This window comes from Tachysurus vachellii, chromosome 2, assembly GCF_030014155.1.
Source record: "Tachysurus vachellii isolate PV-2020 chromosome 2, HZAU_Pvac_v1, whole genome shotgun sequence".
Lineage (NCBI taxonomy): Eukaryota > Metazoa > Chordata > Actinopteri > Siluriformes > Bagridae > Tachysurus > Tachysurus vachellii.
Genome location: NC_083461.1, coordinates 7,380,940 through 7,399,301, shown reverse-complemented (window position 1 = coordinate 7,399,301; position 18,362 = coordinate 7,380,940). Strand labels below are relative to the sequence as shown.

At 37.6% G+C, this 18,362-nt stretch overlaps 1 protein-coding gene across 2 annotated transcripts; it reads left to right on the top strand.

Moving 5' to 3' along the window:
* Window positions 1–6,924: 6,924 nt before the first annotated feature.
* On the top strand, window positions 6,925–17,996 carry LOC132862848 (cytochrome P450 4F3). Of its 2 annotated transcripts, none has more exons than XM_060895169.1 (13): window positions 6,925–7,020; window positions 7,212–7,419; window positions 9,837–9,981; window positions 10,375–10,428; window positions 11,437–11,564; window positions 11,890–12,011; window positions 12,204–12,486; window positions 13,909–13,975; window positions 14,090–14,219; window positions 15,696–15,829; window positions 16,691–16,755; window positions 17,020–17,102; window positions 17,209–17,996. In XM_060895169.1, exons 2-13 carry the CDS (start codon window positions 7,213–7,215, stop codon window positions 17,384–17,386), a joined length of 1,596 nt encoding a protein of 531 aa, XP_060751152.1. In that variant the 5' UTR covers window positions 6,925–7,020; window position 7,212; the 3' UTR covers window positions 17,387–17,996. The 2 variants fall into 2 exon arrangements, with proteins under 2 accessions (XP_060751152.1, XP_060751161.1); XM_060895178.1 differs by having other exon boundaries at window positions 6,992–7,020; window positions 7,192–7,419.
* The last annotated feature ends 366 nt before the right edge of the window (window positions 17,997–18,362 follow it).

Sequence of the window (18,362 nt, the reverse complement as noted above, 5' to 3'; positions counted from 1 at the left end):
CTCATACGCAAGAAGTCTAGCGATCTTGTTTAAAGACACAAACTAGTGTCTACTGCACAGACTAGTTGCGTTGAGTTTGGACAAACCCAAAATGATCAAGTCATTATGTATTAAATATTATGTACCATCATTAGCACATCTAAATGCACTTTCCTCTGCCTCCACATGTTTACACCGCACTATTGCACATGATCCAGGCATTATGATAAATTCTACAATATCAGGTAAGAGAAATAATAATGGCTGTGGATTTATATTTATAGCATAATCTAACCATCAAGGCAGCTTAAAACCCGATTCAGGGATCCCTGCGGGCCACCTGCACTCCAAAAATGTCTCTTTGATGCCTTTTTCCTTATCAGTCCAGGGTCACCACACGGGGCGACGGAGGGAGATCACTCGACTGAAAACTCTCCATGCTAATCCAATTTGCCACCTCCCCCAGCTACAGATAATTACTAAAATTAAAGAGAGAGTGGGAGGCGGGGGGCTTAGGGTTTGTTGAATCGCTCTCTTGTCTCTACGGGGGAAACTCAAGCAAAGACATTGTTCAAAACTAAGAGAGTGTGTTAACTACGGAGACTAATGGAATTCAGCGGCAGGGAGAACATCCACAGCCACAGTGTCACAGCGTAACACACATAACACACCTTCCATCCTTACTGAGGTGCAGATTAGGAACAGATGAAGACTGGAAATTTTGTACATTTGGTCATTTGATGTTTGTTTAAATGCGAAAACAAATCAGAATAATTATGAAGAAATGAGCGATTATAGATGTTCTACTACTTACAGAATATTTTGCAACGGAGTCATCCAGAGCTATTATTTATGAACAGGTAATTAACGTAAGCTATTATTTTCCTGAATCACATTGCAAACACCTTCATTTCACTCATCTTTCAATCTCTGTAACTTCATTGTACACAATGAAGGTATGAATTGAGCCCTGGTGCATTTTTCTCACAGTGTTAGAGTGTTTGTGCATGTGCGAACACAGAAATCATATTTGTGCAGGTAGAGAATGGCTACATTGGCGCTATAATTAAATCCTAGCATGAAGAGACCAATAGTGAAGCCAAATCAGATCAAGAATTAAAACTATGGAAAACTTTAATTGCAGCCTAAGACACACACACATGCACACACACACTCTAAACACTTAACATTTAACTGTTGTTGGAAATTTTTCTGTATGATCAGAACACTGTTGTTTCCCTGGACGTAAGATGACAGAGAATCAGGAGATTAAGAACAGGGGTATAATCAAAGAGATAAACATGTATACGAGTTATACATGCAAAGGACACATTCAAGACACTTTAGTTAATGCTAAAGGTTGAAATAAGAGAAAAACAGAAAAACAGGAGCAATGACAAAAACATCATGAGTGCACAATCATCACAAATAACAGAAATAAATTAATAAATGATGACATGACATGATAAATGACATGAATTGCGGGTCTGGACCTGGTTAAGAGTTTATATATGATGTCTATATATTCAAGAGATACTAAACTACTGAGACTTTGTCTTCTTATACACTGACCCTGAGGATATATAGCTTACTTTTTATTTTTAACAAATCCCTCCATACGATTGCTAATTATGTTTTAGCTCAGTTCAGCGCTTCTACTGTATGAATGGGCTCCATTTCTATATAAAACATTAATATTAACAAACTAGGAAAGCATGAAAAATAATCATTTCGATTTATTTAATCTGGCCATTTTGTTGTTTTGTTCTTCAATTGTGCTCCATTGTCATAGATTTACATGTTAAAAAGCGTTAGTCCTGTTGCTGTAATTTCATCGAAACGCACTTAAGCTTTTACATTTAAAGACTTTTTCTGTTAAAATTTAGGAGTTCTCACAATGCAGAGGAGAAGAAATTAAGTCTGTCCCATACAGCGTAACTACATGGAGGCTTTTGTGCTGTTAAATGAAATGAAGAATTCAGCTCTTCATTCTGTATCTCAGAGAGAAAAGTGCTACGGATATAAAGTTTCATTGAAGGCTACTGCAGGCAGTGCAGAAGCATCTCCTGTGTCTGGGGAATATGCATATAAATATACTAGGTTTTATTTACATTTCCACAAAGCGCAGGTCGTATCCTGAAGTATACAGTTTACACTCTACTAATATTTTAGTGTCAAATACACACAGACAAATAAATGAAACAGGAAGTGGTGAGAAGGTTGTCCTCTTAGTTCCGGGCACACTTTGAAAGATCTGCTGCTGGAGACAGATTGTGTGTGTGTGTGTGTGTGTGTTGGGGGGGTGGGGGGGGTGGGTAGCTTGTAGTAGTAGTTAGTAGTTTGAACACAATTCCTCTTATAATAAGTGTAAAAAAATCTGTCTGATCTATTAAGCTATTACCGTAATAAAAATACATTTAATTGTCTTGACTATTACTGTTTGGTAATATTTGTCAGGAATCACCCTTTTGTATGTTACATTTTGCAAGACAGTTAAGATCGTGTGAATATAATTTGATTGAATGTCATTAATGTCATTCATATACAATACATTTCAAAGGCCACTTCTCTAATCCTGTTAAAGCAAAGGGCTGGGAGAGCAACAACTGAAGTGCTCTACTGCCCTCTAGGGGTAATCTCCCTCTCGCACACACACAGGCATTTTATTTACATTTCGACTTAGATTTTAATTTCAATATTTGCAAGCAATTGAGAGTTAAGGCCTTGCTCAGGGGCCCAGCAGTGACAGCTTGGTGGAACTGGGATTCAAACCCATGACCTTCTGATAAGTAGTTAAACACCTTAACCACTGAACTACCACATCACACTCACAGGCACACCCTCACACACACCCAAACACACTCAAAATCTCAGCATTTTAGTATCTCTTTAATATATAGATGTTACAGATAGAAAGAGTGTGTGTGAGAGAGAGAGAGAGAGAGAGAGAGAGAGAGAGAGAGAGAGAGAGAACAACAAAACAAGATTTACAGTAAATCAGCTAATAAGATACTCACATTAACTTAAAAGAAAAAAAAAAATACCAGATTGTACTAGGCTTTTTTATCTATACATTAAAATATAATTTTTTGTAATATTATTTCAACAGTTGAATCACAGGCCCTTTTTATTACACTCCAGTAATGTTTTCCTGTAAAATCACTGTCCGCCGAGGTAGATTACAGTAGATATGTCTGAACATTTTTATTTACTGAACGTTATCATTTACATTTGTGATTTTTTTATTGAGTTGCATGAGGATATCTTGTTTTCCAGATCTAATGTACTTATCACTGATTTGATTTCTAACTTTAGGTGTTAACTGCTAAAGGAATGTGTGCTTATCTCTTTTAATGTGGTCAATCTCTTTCTACTCAAAAGTATGTGATTTAGTCATCAACAGTTAAAGCTTTTTAAAGCGATTAGTTCATTCAAATGGCTAGTTAGTAAGTTTCATCACAAAAATGCTATTTTAGGATTTAAGGTACCAAACAAAAAAACAAACAAACAATCAAATAAATAAATAAATAAATAAATAAATACTACTTCTAAACACTCCACTACAGAATGCTTAGGGTGCAGTTTCTTTTTCACAGGGCAACATGCATTTGGACCTGCTAAGAATATTTTGGGGACCCTTGAGCCCCAGTAATCAAACTCTAGAAACACCCCTGAATGATAACTAATATGATATGAGCAGGAAGCATTACTCCTTACTCTGATCTAATACCTAAATATTTATGGCTTTATTCACCATCTAGCAGAGATTAACCAATAGGTGGCACCTAAAACACCACATTATTTATTTACCCCATCATTGGTGGTTAAGGCAGGATTTTCTGTCTAATTATTTACCACGAGTGTCCTGTGGTCCATTACTGTGATCATTAATATTGTAGAATGAAGACTGATGGAGCAGAACTGACTGATTCAAGACTTAAGTTCCTCAATCTCAACTTGGCTGATTTTACACTGGGTTGATTGACAGGTTTTAGTTAACATTATTACAATGCATCACACAGTAATGTGGTTGTGTATTATACATGAATTATTATAAATAAGAAGATCATGCAGGGAAATGAGCTGCATGTCTGCATCTGTATGTAGAAATTGAAATATATGAACGATAAGTCTAAGAGGTTCTCGATTGATATTTATTCATGACAGATTAAGATGGCAAATTATATTCCGTAATGAAATATGTGTCTCCCTAAAGTTGCCGTTTAAGAGACTCGATATCCAATAAACATTAGCAAATATATATCTTACCATTGCCTGGCATTATATTGTGTATATTTCATGCACGGTACATCTTATCCAGTCACGGAATGACACAAAATTAACAAATAATGGTCATTCTTTTAATGATTATCTGTAGCTGGGAAGGTGACAAATTAGAATAGCATGTAGAATTGTTGGTCTTTCCCAAATGAAACAAGATGAGATGAGACAGAACAGCATACAGTCATTAAAGAAAATTTTAGTTTCACTTCTTTGAAGAAGAAGAAGAAGAAGAAGAAGAAGAAGAAGAAGAAGAAGAAGAAGAAGAAGAAGAAGAAGTGTAAAAGCCTTTATTTTCTCACATATACATTACAGCACAGTGAAATGCTTTCTTCACATTTCCCAACTTTGGATGTTGGGGTCAGAGCACAGGGCAGCCATGATACATCCCCCCTGGAGCAGAGAGGGTTAAGGGCCTTGCTCAAGGGCCCAACAGTAGCAGCTTTGCAGTGATGGGTATAAAACCCTGATTCTCCAATCAACAACCCAGCACCTTAACCACTTGAGCCACCACTGCCCTAAAAGGTAAAAGTTAGCATCTCACTTGGTGATCTTCTTTATCAGACCACAATATCTTTTAAATGTAGGACTAAAAAAACAGTGTTTAACTTCTACATTGACTCACTGGTTTAAATTTTAAGTGTGTTCAAAGACTTGAAACAGCATAAACAGGCACAGATAGACAAGGTTTATAAATAACAGGTGATTGATGCAGCATAATCAACAAATTACAACAGAAATTTGACTTATAGAGCTACACTAAAAAATAGGAACGTTTTTAAATGAATTTACTTCAATTCAACAATGGACATTGGATAAAACCGCTTTACAGAAGCATAGAAAAATAATTCTAAATTATTATTTCTTTAGATGAAATGAGGAAGAAACCTTGAGAGAAACCAGGTTCAGAAAGAAACCCATCCTCATTTGGGTGACACTGGACAGTAAATAATGCAAATGTAAATAATGTCCTTTCTACAACAGTTTATAGTTAAGTGGAATCAAACAACCAAGCGCTCCTGAGGAACTAACAGGTCGGTATAACTCCTGAGTTCATAATAGATTTAACACTAAGAGCCTCAGACTTAAGATGATGATATTGCAAAATGGCCTTGACTGCACCACCAAACCACAGACAACCTTGTCAAAGTTCACAGTAGGGCAAAATGTCACACTCACTCTGTCTAACTAAAGTGTGCATGCATATGCGTGTGCGTGTGTGTATAAATGTGTGTGTGTGTGTGTGTGTGTGTGGGAGTGTGTGTGCATACAGGAATGTGTATATGTGTAAAGGTGTATATGTGTTTGTGTGTGTATATGTCTGTATGTGGGAGTGTGTGTGTATGTGTATAATATATGTGTGTATGTGAGAGTGTGTGTGTGTATGTGTATATATGTGTGTATGTGAGAGTGTGTGTGAGTGTATATGTGTATATATGTGTGTATATGGGAGTGTGTGTGTATGTGTATATATGTGTATGTGAGTGTTTGTACTGTATGTGGGAGTGTGTGTGTATGTGTATATATGTGTGTATGTGAGAGTGTGTGTATGTGTGTATGTGTATATATGTGTGTATGTGAGTGTGTGTGAGTATATGTGTATATATGTTTGTGTGTGTGTGTGGGAGTGTGTGTGCGTACAGGAATGTGTATATGTGTGTGTATATATGTATTTGGGTGTGTGTGTGTGCGTGTGTGTTTGTGTGTGTGTATATATATATATATGTGTGTGTGTGTGGGAGTGTGTGTGTGTGTGTGTGTGTGTATATGTGTGTGTGCATACAGGAATATGTACAGTATATGTGTATGTGTGTGTGTGTGTGTGTGTGTGTGTGTGTGTGTGTGTGTGTGTGTATGTGTGTGTGTGTGTATATGTGTGTGTGGGAGTGTGTGTGGTACAGGAATGTGTATATGTGTATAGGTGTATATGTGTTTGTGTGTATGTGTATATATGTGTGTATGTGGGAGTGTGTGTGTGTGTTTGTGTATGTGTATATATGTGTGGATGTGGCAGTGTGTGTGTGTATGTGTATATACGTGTGGATGTGAGAGTGTGTGTGAGTGTATATGTGTATATATGTGTGTATGTGTATGTGTGTGTACGTGTATGTGAGAGTGTGTGTGTATATATGTGTGTATGTGGGAGTGTGTGTGTATTTGTGTGTATATATATATGTGAGAGTGTGTGTATGTGTATATATGTGTGTATGTGAGTGTGTGTGTGTATGTGAGAGTGTGTGTGTACAGTATGTGTGTATATGTGAGTGTGTGTATGTGTATATATGTGTGTATGTGTGTATGTGTATGTGAGAGTGTGTGTGTGTGTGTGTCTGTGTATATATGTGTGTGTGTGTGTGTGTGTGCATGTGAGAGTGTGTGTGTGTATGTGAGTGTGTGTATGTGTATATATGTGTGTATGTGTGTATGTGTATGTGAGAGTGTGTGTGTGTATGTGTGTGTGTGTGTATGTGTATATATGTGTGTGTGTGTGTGTGTGTGTGTGTGTGTGTGTGTGTGTGCATGTGAGAGTGTGTGTGTGTATGTGAGTGTGTGTATGTGTATATATGTGTGTGTGCATGTGAGTGTGTGTATGTGTATATATGTGTGTGTATGTGTATATATATGTGTGTGTGTGCATGTGAGAGTGTGTGTGTAGATATGGGTGGGGGGGGCGCGTACAGGAAGTTGTCGAGCGTGTTTTCTCCGATGAAAACACAGATTACTATTTTACTCACTCGGAGCATGTGAACTGAACTGAAGGTAAGTGCGGTCGGTATTTTACTAACAAATCACATATATAATGTAAGACATTGTGATCAGTGTGATCCTGACTTTTTCGGGTGCGGTAAACAGACTTATTATACAAGTGTAATTATTAAAGACACTGTGAGCGCATTGAGCAATAGCGGGCGTGTATAAACTGGTCTATAGTGTTGTCTGCTGTATCTCAGGATGGCGGTGGTTTTATCTGACGGTTTATGCGTCCTGCTGTCTCGGCTGCTGTGTGCGCGAGCGCTGTCCGGTGCGCTCGTGGTGTGTGCGCTCGCGCTCGTGTTGGTCCTCTCCGCTCGCCTCGCGCAGGTGCTATGGAAACGCACGCGCCTCTCCTGCTTCAGCTGTCCGCCACAGCGCAACTGGTTCATGGGACACATGGGCATCGTGAGTGGCTTTCTGCATCATGCATAAAACCTATTAATGCATTAATCACATAGAGTGGTGTAACATTAGAGTGGGGTAACAGGGAGGAAGTGAGGGAGGAAGGGAGGAAGGGAGAAAGGGTGAAAGAAAGAAAGAAAGAAAGAAAGAAAGAAAGAAAGAAAGAAAGAAAGAATGAAAAGAAAATTAGTAACATGGAAATTAGGGTACAATGAAAGATAATACCAAAAGAAAAAAAGAAAAGAAAAGAAAAAGGAAAGATAAGAAAAGAAAAAAGAATGACAGATAAGTATCCTTGATTAAGACCTGAACAGTTAAAATGACATCATTACAAAATTTAATTTGAATTAAAAAGAACTGAAATTTCATTCAGTTTATTATTTTGAATATGAGATGTAACATACCAGTTTGTTTGTTTGTTTGTTTGTTTGTTTGTTTGTTTATTCTGAAATTATTTTGAAGCTTAAAATGTGTATTAATAGAGGGACTGAATTATGCACACACTCAAATTTCAGACTTTCAACCACACCACTACAAGTTCAATTCAGTTTCAGTTTGTACGTTTCTAATTCAGACTCTGTGCTGCAGATTCAGTTAATATGAGTTTACTATTAAACCTCAGGGTTTTACATTGGGATTCAGACTTGATTCATCTAATGGCATGATGCAAACCCTATTATGACAGAGGAATGCAGAAGGAAAATGAGAAATAATAGTAGACCGGAAGACCACTCACACACACACTCACACTCACACGCTCACACTCACTCACTCCCCCACACACTCACTCAATGACTCACAGTGAGAATAACTGTGCAAAAGATGGCAGATAGAAAGATAAATTATAGGAAGACCGTTTACTTTTAAACAGAACCACATTGTTGTCGCTGTTGATTGATTTGACTGACCAGGCATAAATATGTAAACCAGCCTGCAAACCTAATGGACAGGTTTGTATAATGTCCTTTACATACAGGAAGTTCCTTGGGAAAGAGTGACAGCATGCAAATAATCACACACACACTGGTTGAATCCTATAAGTGCTGACAGTATTGTTGCGTTCCTCAGAATTCTTCAGGATAGAATGATAAGCAAATTTAAACACATTGATATCTCGAGTTTTTTGGCAGCAAGAATACAAAAAACTATCCACTTGTGTTACCTTGCTGACTAATGTTAAAATGAAGGTTTGTTATTGTTGTACTTTGGTTATACATGACTAGACGTACAAGAACATGTGAACAAGACGTACAAGTGTGTGTGCGTACAGGAATGTGTATATGTGTATAGGTGTATATGTGTTTGTGTGTATGTGTATATATGTGTGTATGTGGGAGTGTGTGTGTGTGTGAGTATGTGTATATACAGTATGTGTGTATGTGGGAGTGTGTGTGTGTGTGTGTGAGTATGTGTATATACAGTATGTGTGTATGTGGGAGTGTGTGTGTATGTGGGAGTGTGTGTGTGTGTGTGTATGTGTATATATGTGTGTATGTGGGAGTGTGTGTGTGTGTATGTGTACATATGTGTGTATGTGAGTGTGTGTGTATGTGTATGTGAGAGTGTGTGTGTGTATGTGAGTGTGTGTGTACTTTGGTTATACATGACTAGACGTACAAGAACATGCAGCATGGCAGTCAGCTAGCATATCTAAAAAACATTACATAAGGCAATAGATAATCTAGAGGTAACTAGCTGAACATTACCTGCCTAATTAACTAGGTAGCATCAGATGACCCTGGACGGAAATTGAACGCAGGTTGACCAAACAAATTAACCACCATTCCACAGGTAGCAAACTACACCAGTATTGGGCCAATGGTAGCAAAAGAGCACTATTCATGAACCAACAATATCAGCAGTGTTGGAATAACAGGTTCAAAGTCTGTTAGCACCAGAAGGTCTGTGGACAAACTTACACTGGAAAATGGCTGATGGTGGGCAAACGGCTGCTCGGCCCCAGCTTTTGCTAGCTGGGTAGATAGCGAAGTTAAGGATCCATAGCAAACCCTGCGATTGTAAACATCCAAAATCATCACCTGGTGGAATTTAGGACAGCCTCCATGTCTTTCTCCCTACAAATGATACCGAACAAACAGACTGAAAAGGGAAGTCTGCTTTTAGATGTATACAGTATATTTGCAGTAGATTGATTAGTGACAGAGTAGTCAGAGCTAGCTACTACAATTAGAGTGGGATTTTACTGACATTTAATTTGTTTATCTCTGAAATTGGCTTATACAGTGTGATTATGTCATGTCTTAGAACGGACAAGTGACTATGCTGTTGTTAGCAAGCAGCATTTGTTTTCTTGTAATTATAGAATATTAGAGAAAATTTGTTATACTTGTTATACTTTAATACTGTTTCTCTTATGCTTAATAAATAACAAATAAATTACTTGCCCTCCTCGCTCTCAGATTCGGTCTGATGAAGTGGGTCTTCAGGATCTGGATAAGCTGATAAAGACGTACCGTCACTCCTGTGCCTGGTTTCTCGGCCCCTTTTATAACCTTGTGCGCTGTTTTCATCCTGACTACATCAAACCCTTGCTTATTGCCTCTGGTAAACATTTTAGTGGACTGTAACCAGTAGCATGAGAAACTTGCTAGCATTATATCTTCACAGTACACACAATACTCCTAAATAACCCTGGGTCATTTTATACAACATTATAAGCGGATTCCAGCTAAGCTAAGATCAAATTTAAAGAAAGGAACTACATTTAAAATAAATTAAAATAAAACGATTAACGTTATATATTTATTCTCATCATTAATATAAGTACTTTATTGCGTGTGTTATGGAATGGAATTGACATTTAATTACAAACTGTCTGAAATATACACAAATTAACTAACAGAAGCTGAGACACTAAGACAATATATTGATCCTATACTGTAGAATGCTGTTATAGTAATTTATTTATCTTTATATGTTGATAATTTTTCTTACCAGCTTCCATTACATTTAAAGATGAGCTGTTCTATGGGTTTATGAGACCATGGCTTGGTAAGTAATATCTCATACAGACACACACACACACACACACACACACACACACACACACACACACACACACGTTGTTTAAAGTGTATTAACATTCTGGTGTGTGTGTTTTGGTCCCTCAAGTTAGTGAACTAGTAAAATAAAGGCTTTAGGGATCTTCTCATTCATCAAGTAACATTGTCTTTGTAAGATTCGTCTGAACCCATCGACTTGCTTCAAAACGTCTACATTCCAAATAATTAAAATAACTATTATTAGCGTCATTTCACGTCCCACTTACAGAAGAAGTATTCATCTGATCTGAATGGGAAAGGAAAAAAGAAACAACATTCCTCCAGAACCCTGGTGCTACTTAAAACACAGAGCTACATAAAACAACACAGTTCTAAATACAAGACCCAGTATTACAGAAGTGTGCAGAAGTGTGCAAAGAGTGCGAGACAGATGGCAGACAGTACAATGCAATTATTGCAGAACTACAAGGAAGTCACTCTTAGCTAGTGAGGTGCATTTTAGCACATAGACTTCCTCTTAACTGATGTGGTCTTTGCAGGCTGATGCCGAAACAAGTTTTGCAAATACCCTATCTAAAAACTATTGCCCTGTTCATTTAGTACAATTAGTTTATGTTTATTAAATGAATATTAAATCAAATTATATTACTGGCAGAAAAGGTAGTAAAATGTTGGTCAAAACTTGACCTTGTCTTCTTGGGCTGTTTTACCACAATTCAGTTTCTGCCCTGCCTCATATATGGCATATATTTCTTATGTGTTTTGTATTGTGCTGGAGATTCAACTGCTTTTCAGATTTTATGTAGAGTTGTGTAACTAAAAATGAAACCTTTATTAGCACCCTAAATTAGCTGATTATTGGTGCTGGTTATAAAATTTTTTAATGATCCAGGGGAACGTGGATGTGTAAGGCTAAGATGACTCCACTGGTGTTTGTGTGTGTGTGTGTGTGTGTGTGTGTGTGTGTGTGTATGTGCGTGTGTGTGTTTTAAAACAGGACAGGGACTTCTGCTGAGTAATGGAAAACAGTGGTCTCGGCAGCGTCGTCTTCTCACTCCGGCCTTCCACTTCGACATCCTGAAAAACTACATTCATATCTTTAACAGCTCCACCAACACCATGCATGTGAGTCTGCAAACATCATGCATCTGACACAACTGCTTTCAGCAATTTGTGAAAGAGGAAATCATCAAAATAAATGTGGATTTTGCTACTGTCACTGGGGTTAACTGGTGTCAAATATCCCAAACATAGAGCTGGGGAGAAAAGACAGATCCTTAAATGTACTTGAATTTGAAATTGATTCACATTGATTGCCCTCTGAATACATGAGAAAATGCTTTATCTTTCCAGTCCTAAAGTCTTGTCTTAATGTTCTTTGCTCCTGATTTATTTGTGTTGTTCTATATTTCTATGAAGCTGTTCTGTGACAATTTTCTGTGCTGTTTAGGAAAAGTGGCGCCGCCTGCTGGCAGAAGGAAAGAATGACTTTGACATGTTTGAACACGTGAGCTTGATGACTCTGGACAGCCTCCTGAAATGCACTTTCAGCTATGATAGTCACTGCCAGGAGTGAGTGGAGCAACACACACACAGACACACACACACACACGCGCACACACACACACACTGCTGCATGTGATGGACACCTGAACTTTAATGATTCTCAAGATTAATTAAAGCATTGAAATGATGTACACAGTCATGTATGTTCACATGCTTCACATATTTACACACATGTGTTCATGTGTAATTCTGTGACAGAAATTGTAGTGAGTACATATCTGCCATTTATGAGCTGAGTGATTTGGTGGTGAAGAGGCAGCGCTACCTCCCTCATCACTGGTACTGGCTGTATAAGCGTTCAGCAGAAGGACAGCGTTTCCTTCATGCCTGCAAAATTGTCCACAACTTCACTGCCGGTGTCATACAAGAACGCCGTTCCCAGTTCCTCCATCAGGGAGGGACAGAAAACTCCACACAAACTAACACGACAGGCAACAAGAGAAGAGCCGCTGATTTTATAGAGCTGCTGCTTCTGTCAAAGGTGAGTGAGTGATTTCAAACAAATATTTACGTTTGAATCATAATTAAAGCTGAAACGTGTAATATACAGTGTGGTGGATTGGTGATAAAATGACCAGGAAGTTGAGTGTCCAGGATTTTGTTTAAGGGTTACAGGAAATGTTGACTTGTCTCAGCTAACATTGATCAGAATCCATGCTATCAGGAGGCATATGTTTAATAAAAAATAATAATAGATAGTAGCATGTAATAATACAGAAAGAAGTATAATATACAGAAATACACTATAGGAGGAAAAAAAGAAAAGAATACAGAGGAAGAAGTAGACTTCTTTTATAATGCACTTGTTAATGGGAATTCTCAATATTATTATTATTATTATTATTATTATTATTATTATTATTATTATTATTATTATTACTCAATAAATAACTCTCATCTTAGCCTATTTTTATTCATTCATTATTTTTGTTTTATTCTTATTGATTCTATTTTTATAACAGACATACGATAAAGCTTTTCACTCCGTATCTGTGTACGGCTGTGTATCTGACAAATATTGTATTTGATTTTAGTCTACTTGAATGTCATTTTGAAATATAGCTTACTTATGATTTTAGGTTTCAAATGAACCCACAACATTTAGACTCTTAATGTTGTTTTATGTATGAGGCTTTGTCAGTTTTGCACTTAAAGTGAAATTGATATTTAAATTGATATCTTATCTTCATACAGTAAGCGTGAGATAATATTCTCAATATAATATACTCGAGTAGAACTAAGCACAATGGATCATGTGGAGAAAGTCAGGAATGATCGACCCTGTGATTATACCAGTTATAGTCTTATCCCAATAGTCACTGGTTTGATGCAAATTCCTGTCTTTCAAGTGGAAGGTTATGTGGGAGAGATGTTACTTCAACCCTGTGACTTGTGACCAAAGTGAGAGCCATTTATATTGCATCAAAGAGCAAAAGATAAAATTTAAGTAAAGAAATTCAAAGGATAAAAGGATAAAAATTGTTGGACATGGAGCTGCCAGGCAGGAGGCAAAGAGGAAGGCCAAAGAGGATGTATATGGATGTAATTAATGAGGATTTGAAGCTAGTGGGTGCAAGTGTTGAGGATGCAGAAGATAGGGTTAGGTGGAGAGAGATGATTCGCTGTGGCGACCCCTAAAGGGAAAAGCCGAAAGAAGAAGAAGAAAAGGATAAAAATTAAGTAAAGAAATTCATTAACATGAATAAAAAGCACTTGCATCCGGTGAAGTGTCTTAGAGATGTTTTATGTTAGTCTTTGTAATACACATCGCACTTCCTCTGTGGGTTATTTTAAAACAAATGAATACATTTTTATAAGATAAAGTCTTTTAGAAGAGGGAAGAATGACCAGTTTGAGCCATGAGGACACTAATGTATTGATATTGTGATGTATTTTGTGGCAGGATGAGAATGGAGAAGGCCTGACCAATGAGGAGATTAAAGCACATGCAAACACGTTTATGTTTGCAGGTAACAAGTGCTACTTTGCATCACTACTTTTAGATTGACATTAAGCATAGTAATGTGATGACACTAGGCATTAAGTATGTTCTCAAAGAAGTTAGTCTACTCTTTCTCTCTTAGGTCATGACACCACGGCGAGCGCCATCTCCTGGATTCTGTATAATCTGGCCATGAACCAGGACTTTCAAGACCGCTGTCGTTCTGAGATCAATGATTTTCTTGAAGGCCGAGACACCGACGAGATTGTCTGGTTCGCAAGTCATTGATTACTTTAAAGTTCTCTGTGACCGACATGAAGTTTATCAGCATTGATTAATTAATCTAGCAATTTTTTATATGCATCTATTTTTATTATATTCACTGTATTAACTACAGCCAGGGAAATTTCACATGGTAAAAATGTTTAAAGTTTTAATTTAGTTTGCACATTATTTCTCAGTAGCTATCACTATAGTCCATTATTAAGGTAATGTACTGGTACTGGAGTCTGAGTTATTGGTAGAGAGGAAGGATTTACTCAGGTAACAGATTTGAACTCACCATCTTTTGGTCTCGACTGATCTACACAAGGGTATCGGGTATCAAAATGCCTGTTAGAGTCTGAAACTAATGAAAGATGAGGAATAAACACTAGAACTATGATACAAGGCGAGAAAAGCAGACAGCCAGAGAAACGTGATGTGGTAGCTTTGTGGTAAAGGTGCTGGACTACTGATTGGAAGGTTGGGAGTTTGGATGCTGAGCCCCTCAGCACGGCCCTTAAACCTGAACTGATTAAGTGTATAACGTACAATAAAAATGTAAGTCGCTTTGGATTAGAGGCATCCACCAAAATGCTGTAAATGAAAACATGAGGAACATTGCTTAGTACAGATAGCTGTGTAGAACTTCAGAAGAACAAATCTCTAAGTAGTATAGAGACTTGTTCTTCTAAAGTTCTACACAGCTACCTGTTTATGTCTGACATGGATCTTGACCAGAGTTTAATTAATCACTCTCGTTTGCTTTACTCTATAACCTTCATAACAACAATGGATCTCTAGATACAAATCCATGTGACCTCATCTTCACAAATACCAAAACTCTGACAATTTGTCAAATCCACGCAGTCATCTTTTATTTCTATCAGTTATGTGTGTACTGTTTTATGAGGAACACTTTTTAGTGTCACGTAGAGACTCCTTTATCTCTGACATGAATCTGATCTAGGTTTACTGCTGATCAGCCAAAAAAAATACAAGTCATGGAGGGTTTTACAATGTGTACCTCTGGCACTGGTATTTTTAAAACCGTAATCGAGATCAAATCCTTCATCAACAATTCTTCAACAGAGAACCACCACTTTGGTGGTGGAAGATCAGCACCACTTTGGTATGAGAAAGTGCTATGATTGTTCACGTCATAGCTCAGATATTATGTTGGTTGGTGATATACCTTCATATACCACAGCACTGCTGAATTCTGGATTTGATTAGAAAGTGATGACAGAGAACAGCATTTTAGAGACATAATACTGTAAGAGATATGTTCCATAGCGTCTGTTCTACAACATTATACAACACTATATATGGATAAAAGTATGTGTCATACCTTAATACATTTTTAAATTAAATGATGTGATTGAATGATTTTTAGAAGGAAAAACCACTTAATACACAAAAACTGGATACAGAAATTCCCAGAATGACATTTTATTTCTGTATTTTTTTATTATTATTGACTCTAGGGAAGACCTCAGTAAACTGACCTTCACCACCATGTGCATTAAGGAAAGTTTGAGGCTTCATTCACCCGTTTTGGCTTTAACCCGATACTACTCTCAGGGTATAAATCTTCCTGAAGGACGCACCGTACCAGAGGGTAATTAATCACTCCTTTGTTCTTTACTGTATAACCTTCATAACAACATTCATAACATTAATTATACAGATCCAGTTGACCTCATCTTCGTTATTACCAAAACTTTGACAATTTGGCAAAGCAACATAGCGTCAGCTTTTATTTCTATCTGTTATGTGCGTACTATTTTAACACTAATATTTTACTCTATTATAGCTTATCTAGCTGCTATAGTAGCAGATGCTCAATTGCTTGAGACAACACTGGGTGTACAGCTCTATTCATTCACTCCGTATCACTCTCTCACTCACTCATTTTCTACCGCTTATCCAAACTACCTCGGGTCACGGGGAGCCTGTGCCTATCTCAGGCGTCATCGGGCATCAAGGCAGGATACACCCTGGACGGAGTGCCAACCCATCGCAGGGCACACACACACTCTCTCATTCACTCACGCACTCACACACTACGGACAATTTTCCAGAGATGCCAATCAACCTACCATGCATGTCTTTGGACCGGGGGAGGAAACCGGAGTACCCGGAGGAAACCCCCGAGGCACGGGGAGAACATGCAAACTCCACACACACAAGGCGGAGGCGGGAATTGAACCCCCAACCCTGGAGGTGTGAGGCGAACGTGCTAACCACTAAGCCACCATGCCCCCCACTCCGTATCATTCATACTCAAATATCATTCCTTCCAACAGAGTATGCTCTATATTCACCACAAGGAGGAGCTATCAACACTCCCATAGCTTGTGTGTGCTTGTAACAGTGGTGCTTTAATTTATATATACTCGTCCTTGTATTTTATTACTTTATATAAACTCAGTATTTATTGAATGAAGTACACCCTGATTTGCAATTTTCTTGTACACAGGAACTATCTGTCTGATCAGCATTTATGGCATCCATCATAATCCAGATGTGTGGCCTAATCCAAAGGTGAGCAGTTAATTGTACTTCTTTCTGATATGTAGATTTCTTTTATAATCTCGCTATTTTTTTTTTTTTATCATTTCATATGGTAAAGTTAATTCAGAGGTTTCACTGTTTCTCATGAAGGTCTCACTGAACTGGCATGCATACAATACACAGCAAATTTACTGAAACTGACCAGCACATCTCCCTTGATGGACCTAACATGCAAAGAAGCCTCCAACATTTTGGACTTGTTTAGTTAATAGGCATTAACATTATTTCTTGCAGGTGTATGACCCAATGAGATTCGACCCTGACAACCAGAAACAGCGCAACCCATATGATTTTGTTCCTTTTTCTGCTGGACCCAGGTGAGATTTCTGCTCCTTATCCGCTGAGCTTCACCCCCCGACACACACGTACATACACACATGTTCACTTGCTCACAGCTGACCTGCAGTATGCCCTCTGTTGCAGGAACTGTATAGGTCAGAACTTTGCCATGGCAGAGATACGAGTGGTTCTGGCCCTCACTCTGAGAAGATTCAGACTTCATCCAGGGTCTAGATCTCCAAGTCGTCTTTATGCGCTTACGTTGAGAACAGAGAGGGGGCTGCCTCTAATGCTGGAACCCCTGTCATCGCTACAAAACTAAGCACACACACACATACACAGACACTCACACACACACACATATATATATATATATGTATATATGTATATATATATACACTTTACTGCAATTGAGCAAGCTAATCTGCCTAACTGAGGAATTGCAAAGCCACCTAATTTCTGTGCAGGATATGATCATAAATTCATAACAGTTCACCCTAAAGAGGAAGCAACATTTAAAGGAACTGTTTATAAAAAAAACACAATATTTACTTATGTACTGTTTGATTTGAATATATTATCTGTTAGTTTAGTATTGTATGAGTTTGGTATCTCAAACAGACTTGTTTATGTGCTTTCTGACACAATATGACACACTGATGTCTATAAAACTGAGCAAACGGATGTGACAGAGCTAAAAACAGACGCAGTGCACATCCTGAAGCCCAAATCACTTTCTTCCTCGCTACAAGGTTTAAAGCCTGCACCAGGATACTCGGATTTGAAGAGGAATATTGCTCCAATTTTTAAATGCAAACGTATTTAGCTGTTCTTATAGCACACTTTGTTCATTTGTTTAATGTCTCTGTCTGATTATGAGCAGTTTTGTAATATTTTTCACATTATGCATGACATTAAACTGGGTGCTTTAAGCTTCTCTTAACATATCTTAGATAATAGACTAGATTTGGGGTAGAAGATATATATTCATCCATGGTTTCTGTGTCATTTTGGAACTCTACTAATGTATTTCTCTGAACATTTGCAATATTAATGCAACATTGAATTAATGATTGTATTCTAAAGGACAAAGAAAAAATACCTTCGCCCAAACTGCTTGAAAGTGGAATCATTAATGATTTAATTATAAACATTTAATTATGAGAAAGTTTCATATTTGTCCAGATACTTTGTATATATGAGATACTATATTACCAAAGGTTTTGGGACACCCCTCAAAATCACTGAATTCATGTGTTGCAATCTCTTCCATGGCCACAGGTGAATAAATCACGCTC

What these genes read in the sequence shown, in the direction of transcription:
- LOC132862848 (XM_060895169.1), top strand. Translation starts at nt 7,213, where the DNA reads ATGGCGGTGGTTTTATCTGACGGTTTATGCGTCCTGCTGTCTCGGCTG. An exon ending in TCATGGGACACATGGGCATC is followed by an intron (nt 7,420 to 9,836) that starts GTGAGTGGCTTT and finishes CCTCGCTCTCAG; the next exon opens with ATTCGGTCTGATGAAGTGGG. An exon ending in ACCCTTGCTTATTGCCTCTG is followed by an intron (nt 9,982 to 10,374) that starts GTAAACATTTTA and finishes TTTTCTTACCAG; the next exon opens with CTTCCATTACATTTAAAGAT.